General features: G+C 41.7%; 1 protein-coding gene across 2 annotated transcripts in view; it reads right to left on the bottom strand.

Moving 5' to 3' along the window:
- Positions 1-489: 489 nt before the first annotated feature.
- LOC118942821 (protein Wnt-5b) overlaps positions 490-7539 on the bottom strand; it is a 239446-nt gene continuing 232396 nt past the window's right edge. For both annotated transcript variants that reach the window (XM_036956545.1, XM_036956544.1), the window contains one exon: positions 490-1039. In XM_036956545.1, coding sequence (XP_036812440.1) covers positions 581-1039 — 459 coding nt within the window. In that variant the 3' untranslated portion in view covers positions 490-580. The remainder of the gene's footprint in view (positions 1040-7539) is intronic.

Here is a 7539-nt window from a genome sequence, read left to right as displayed (position 1 = left end):
TCAGGGGACAGTTGCGAAGGGGAGAGGAAGCAAATGGCCGACCAATAGACAACAAACAAAACGAACAGCCTTTCTGTTCTGCATTCGCCTGCTTGTCGGTCAAGTCCTCCCTCAGGCAGCTTGAGTCATATAAAAGTCTCATTCAATTACTAGCAATGCATTTGTTTACTTTATTTATTTATATATTTCATGATTTATTTTTATTTATTTATTATTGTTATATAATCTTACACCCTTCATAGGCTACATGTCCTTCCATTCCAGCCCCTCTCTTCCCCATCGTCCAGACTCCCTCCCTTCCCCATCGTCCAGACTCCCTCCCTTCCCCATTGTCCAGACTCCCTCCCTTCCCCATCGTCCAGACTCCCTCCCTTCCCCATCGTCCAGTCTCCCTCTCTTCCCCATCGTCCAGTCTCCCTCCCTTCCCCATCGTCCAGTCTCCCTCTCTTCCCCATCGTCCAGACTCCCTCCCTTCCCCATCGTCCAGACTCCCTCCCTTCCCCATCGTCCAGTCTCCCTCCCTTCCCCATCGTCCAGACTCCCTCTCTTCCCCATCGTCCAGACCCCCTCCCTTCCTTCGCTACTTGCAGACAAACTGATCCACCAGTGAAGTGCACCTCTTACACTTGACATAACAACACCAGTGGAACTTGCAGTGACATCTCTCATGCTTATAGGTCTTGAACTGGTCGTATCCTCTCCCACAGCACATGAGTTCACAGCCATCCATCCCCTCCGACGTCTTGTTGCAGAGTCTCCCCAGGGTTCCCATGGAGCCGGTGGTGTCGTTCTTCAGACAGTAGTCTGGGCTCTGGTCGGTGTAGACCAGATCCTCGGGCGTCGGGACGTTGAAGCGTTTATCTACCTGCTCCAGTTTCCCTTTGCGTCCGATGCGCATGGCGGCGGCGCTGTCGTACTTCTCCTTCAGAAACTCTCCGACGCGGCGGAAGTCAGCCAGCTGGAGCCAGCACGTCTTCAGGCTACAGGAGCCGGACACGCCGTGACACTTACACGCCACGTTGGCCAGGTTATACACCGACTGGGAGAGGAGAGAGAGGGAGATTAGGAATGGTCCAAGAATAATTCAAATACACAATGACACATGAAGAGCTTGAAAACTCTTCATTAACATTAAGTGGTTTTCCCTTCCTGACACGTATTAAGCATTCTGACTGTGTGGAGTTTGGTTGCTTTCTGGTAGATTGGTGCGACACGGCTGCCCTCTAGTGGTTGAATTAAAACATTACACCCTGAGAGTGCCTCTTCCTCCTAACACAGCAGAGCACTGCCAGAGAGAGAGAGAGAGAGAGAGAGCCCCAGGGTGTTTCACTTTACACTCTATTGTCTAACAGAGAGGCAGCCAGGGGGATTGTTTTGGGAAACAATGGGGGGGACTGGAGAATGGGGAATGGAGAATGGCCATACGGTCCTAAACTACATAACAAACCTTTAGTTTAGTGCACTGAAAGATTCCCGCTGATCTACACAGAGAAGCTTCCAGCTGGTTCAATACCACAACCTAAACTAAACAAACAGTTGACTTTAAAATAACACACAGAACCAGCAGAGGAAATGTACCTATTGTCCAAACTAGTCAGACAATTCCACACTGTACATATAGACGTTGGGATCAAGGTGAAGGTGGGGAGAGAGTTCAAACAGTCACTGACCATTAGATCTGGCCCTTAGAGGACATGTCTGAAGCACAAGACACACACACACACACACACACACACACACACACACACACACACACACACACACACACACACACACACACACACACACACACACACACACACACTCTCTCTCTCTTAAGCAAGTAAAGAAACATTACTTAAAAGCAACAGACTGTCTTTAAAAATCCCAACTTTACAACTATGCCACTTTGTTTACATACTCATCTCATATGTATATACTGCACTCAATACCATCTACTGCATCTTGCCTATGCCGCTCTGTACCATCACTCATTCATCTATTATTTTTCCCCTTACACTTGTGTCTATAAGCTAGTAGTTTTGGAATTGTTAGCTAGATTACTTGTTGGTTATTACTGCATCGTCGGAACTAGAAGCACAAGCATTTCGCTACACTCGCATTAACATCTGCTAACCATGTGTATGTGACAAATAACATTTGATTTGATTTGATTTGACTTACAAAAATGACTTGTGGTGACCATCTTTGGGTGTTGCTGATAGTTTTCCTTTTTTGGATTTACAAGCACTCATCTGAGGAGTGACATTAAACTAGTAGAAAACAGAGAGGATAACTGGTGACATTAAACTAGTAGAAAACAGAGAGGATAACTGGTGATATTAAACTAGTAGAAAACAGAGAGGACGACTGGTGATATTAAACTAGTGGAAAACAGAGAGGACGACTGGTGATATTAAACTAGTAGAAAACAGAGAGGACGACTGGTGATATTAAACTAGTGGAAAACAGAGAGGATGACTGGTGATATTAAACTAGCAGAAAACAGAGAGGACGACTGGTGATATTAAACTAGTGGAAAACAGAGAGGACCTGGTGATATTAAACTAGTAGAAAACAGAGAGGACGACTGGTGATATTAAACTAGTGGAAAACAGAGAGGACGACTGGTGATATTAAACTAGTGGAAAACAGAGAGGACGACTGGTGATATTAAACTAGTGGAAAACAGAGAGGACGACTGGTGATATTAAACTAGTGGAAAACAGAGAGGACGACTGGTGATATTAAACTAGTGGAAAACAGAGAGGACCTGGTGACATTAAAGTAGTAGAAAACAGAGAGGACGACTGGTGATATTAAACTAGTGGAAAACAGAGAGGACGACTGGTGATATTAAACTAGTAGAAAACAGAGAGGACGACTGGTGATATTAAACTAGTAGAAAACAGAGAGGACGACTGGTGATATTAAACTAGTGGAAAACAGAGAGGACGACTGGTGATATTAAACTAGTAGAAAACAGAGAGGACGACTGGTGATATTAAACTAGTAGAAAACAGAGAGGACGACTGGTGATATTAAACTAGTGGAAAACAGAGAGGATAACTGGTGACATTAAACTAGTAGAAAACAGAGAGGATAACTGGTGATATTAAACTAGTGGAAAACAGAGAGGACGACTGGTGATATTAAACTAGTGGAAAACAGAGAGGACGACTGGTGATATTAAACTAGTAGAAAACAGAGAGGACGACTGGTGATATTAAACTAGTGGAAAACAGAGAGGACGACTGGTGATATTAAACTAGTGGAAAACAGAGAGGACGACTGGTGATATTAAACTAGTAGAAAACAGAGAGGACGACTGGTGATATTAAACTAGTAGAAAACAGAGAGGACGACTGGTGATATTAAACTAGTAGAAAACAGAGAGGATAACTGGTGACATTAAACTAGTAGAAAACAGAGAGGATAACTGGTGATATTAAACTAGTGGAAAACAGAGAGGACGACTGGTGATATTAAACTAGTGGAAAACAGAGAGGACGACTGGTGATATTAAACTAGTAGAAAACAGAGAGGACGACTGGTGATATTAAACTAGTGGAAAACAGAGAGGACGACTGGTGATATTAAACTAGTGGAAAACAGAAAGGACGACTGGTGATATTAAACTAGTGGAAAACAGAGAGGACGACTGGTGATATTAAACTAGTGGAAAACAGAGAGGACGACTGGTGATATTAAACTAGTGGAAAACAGAGAGGACCTGGTGACATTAAAGTAGTAGAAAACAGAGAGGACGACTGGTGATATTAAACTAGTGGAAAACAGAGAGGACGACTGGTGATATTAAACTAGTAGAAAACAGAGAGGACGACTGGTGATATTAAACTAGTAGAAAACAGAGAGGACGACTGGTGATATTAAACTAGTGGAAAACAGAGAGGACGACTGGTGATATTAAACTAGTAGAAAACAGAGAGGACGACTGGTGATATTAAACTAGTAGAAAACAGAGAGGACGACTGGTGATATTAAACTAGTGGAAAACAGAGAGGATAACTGGTGACATTAAACTAGTAGAAAACAGAGAGGATAACTGGTGATATTAAACTAGTGGAAAACAGAGAGGACGACTGGTGATATTAAACTAGTGGAAAACAGAGAGGACGACTGGTGATATTAAACTAGTAGAAAACAGAGAGGACGACTGGTGATATTAAACTAGTGGAAAACAGAGAGGACGACTGGTGATATTAAACTAGTGGAAAACAGAGAGGACGACTGGTGATATTAAACTAGTAGAAAACAGAGAGGACGACTGGTGATATTAAACTAGTAGAAAACAGAGAGGACGACTGGTGATATTAAACTAGTAGAAAACAGAGAGGATAACTGGTGACATTAAACTAGTAGAAAACAGAGAGGATAACTGGTGATATTAAACTAGTGGAAAACAGAGAGGACGACTGGTGATATTAAACTAGTGGAAAACAGAGAGGACGACTGGTGATATTAAACTAGTAGAAAACAGAGAGGACGACTGGTGATATTAAACTAGTGGAAAACAGAGAGGACGACTGGTGATATTAAACTAGTGGAAAACAGAGAGGACGACTGGTGATATTAAACTAGTGGAAAACAGAGAGGACCTGGTGACATTAAACTAGTAGAAAACAGAGAGGACGACTGGTGATATTAAACTAGTGGAAAACAGAGAGGACGACTGGTGATATTAAACTAGTGGAAAACAGAGAGGACCTGGTGACATTAAACTAGTAGAAAACAGAGAGGACGACTGGTGACATTAAACTAGTGGAAAACAGAGAGGACGACTGGTGATATTAAACTAGTGGAAAACAGAGAGGACCTGGTGACATTAAACTAGTAGAAAACAGAGAGGACGACTGGTGATATTAAACTAGTAGAAAACAGAGAGGACGACTGGTGATATTAAACTAGTGGAAAACAGAGAGGACGACTGGTGATATTAAACTAGTAGAAAACAGAGAGGACGACTGGTGATATTAAACTAGTAGAAAACAGAGAGGACGACTGGTGATATTAAACTAGTGGAAAACAGAGAGGACGACTGGTGATATTAAACTAGTGGAAAACAGAGAGGACGACTGGTGATATTAAACTAGTAGAAAACAGAGAGGACGACTGGTGATATTAAACTAGTGGAAAACAGAGAGGACGACTGGTGATATTAAACTAGTGGAAAACAGAGAGGACGACTGGTGATATTAAACTAGTAGAAAACAGAGAGGACCTGGTGACATTAAAGTAGTAGAAAACAGAGAGGACGACTGGTGATATTAAACTAGTGGAAAACAGAGAGGACCACTGGTGATATTAAACTAGTGGAAAACAGAGAGGACGACTGGTGATATTAAACTAGTGGAAAACAGAGAGGACGACTGGTGATATTAAACTAGTAGAAAACAGAGAGGACGACTGGTGATATTAAACTAGTGGAAAACAGAGAGGACGACTGGTGATATTAAACTAGTGGAAAACAGAGAGGACGACTGGTGATATTAAACTAGTGGAAAACAGAGAGGACGACTGGTGATATTAAACTAGTAGAAAACAGAGAGGATAACTGGTGATATTAAACTAGTGGAAAACAGAGAGGACGACTGGTGATATTAAACTAGTGGAAAACAGAGAGGACCTGGTGATATTAAACTAGTAGAAAACAGAGAGGAGGACTGGTGATATTAAACTAGCAGAAAACAGAGAGGACGACTGGTGATATTAAACTAGTGGAAAACAGAGAGGACGACTGGTGATATTAAACTAGTGGAAAACAGAGAGGAGGACTGGTGATATTAAACTAGTGGAAAACAGAGAGGACGACTGGTGATATTAAACTAGTAGAAAACAGAGAGGACGACTGGTGATATTAAACTAGTGGAAAACAGAGAGGAGGACTGGTGATATTAAACTAGTGGAAAACAGAGAGGACGACTGGTGATATTAAACTAGTAGAAAACAGAGAGGACGACTGGTGATATTAAACTAGTGGAAAACAGAGAGGACGACTGGTGATATTAAACTAGTGGAAAACAGAGAGGACCTGGTGACATTAAACTAGTAGAAAACAGAGAGGACGACTGGTGACATTAAACTAGTGGAAAACAGAGAGGACGACTGGTGATATTAAACTAGTGGAAAACAGAGAGGACCTGGTGACATTAAACTAGTAGAAAACAGAGAGGACGACTGGTGACATTAAACTAGTGGAAAACAGAGAGGACGACTGGTGATATTAAACTAGTGGAAAACAGAGAGGACGACTGGTGATATTAAACTAGTAGAAAACAGAGAGGACGACTGGTGATATTAAACTAGTGGAAAACAGAGAGGACGACTGGTGATATTAAACTAGTAGAAAACAGAGAGGACGACTGGTGATATTAAACTAGTGGAAAACAGAGAGGACGACTGGTGATATTAAACTAGTAGAAAACAGAGAGGACGACTGGTGATATTAAACTAGTGGAAAACAGAGAGGACGACTGGTGATATTAAACTAGTGGAAAACAGAGAGGACGACTGGTGATATTAAACTAGTAGAAAACAGAGAGGACCTGGTGATATTAAACTAGTGGAAAACAGAGAGGACGACTGGTGATATTAAACTAGTAGAAAACAGAGAGGACCTGGTGATATTAAACTAGTAGAAAACAGAGAGGACGACTGGTGATATTAAACTAGTAGAAAACAGAGAGGACGACTGGTGATATTAAACTAGTGGAAAACAGAGAGGACGACTGGTGATATTAAACTAGTGGAAAACAGAGAGGACGACTGGTGATATTAAACTAGTGGAAAACAGAGAGGACCTGGTGATATTAAACTAGTAGAAAACAGAGAGGAGGACTGGTGATATTAAACTAGCAGAAAACAGAGAGGACGACTGGTGATATTAAACTAGTGGAAAACAGAGAGGACGACTGGTGATATTAAACTAGTGGAAAACAGAGAGGAGGACTGGTGATATTAAACTAGTGGAAAACAGAGAGGACGACTGGTGATATTAAACTAGTAGAAAACAGAGAGGACGACTGGTGATATTAAACTAGTGGAAAACAGAGAGGAGGACTGGTGATATTAAACTAGTGGAAAACAGAGAGGACGACTGGTGATATTAAACTAGTAGAAAACAGAGAGGACGACTGGTGATATTAAACTAGTGGAAAACAGAGAGGACGACTGGTGATATTAAACTAGTGGAAAACAGAGAGGACCTGGTGACATTAAACTAGTAGAAAACAGAGAGGACGACTGGTGACATTAAACTAGTGGAAAACAGAGAGGACGACTGGTGATATTAAACTAGTGGAAAACAGAGAGGACCTGGTGACATTAAACTAGTAGAAAACAGAGAGGACGACTGGTGACATTAAACTAGTGGAAAACAGAGAGGACGACTGGTGATATTAAACTAGTGGAAAACAGAGAGGACGACTGGTGATATTAAACTAGTAGAAAACAGAGAGGACGACTGGTGATATTAAACTAGTGGAAAACAGAGAGGACGACTGGTGATATTAAACTAGTAGAAAACAGAGAGGACGACTG

Source organism: Oncorhynchus mykiss, chromosome 21, assembly GCF_013265735.2.
Source record: "Oncorhynchus mykiss isolate Arlee chromosome 21, USDA_OmykA_1.1, whole genome shotgun sequence".
Classification (NCBI taxonomy): Eukaryota; Metazoa; Chordata; class Actinopteri; order Salmoniformes; family Salmonidae; genus Oncorhynchus; species Oncorhynchus mykiss.
This window is presented reverse-complemented; position numbering and strand designations above follow the sequence as displayed.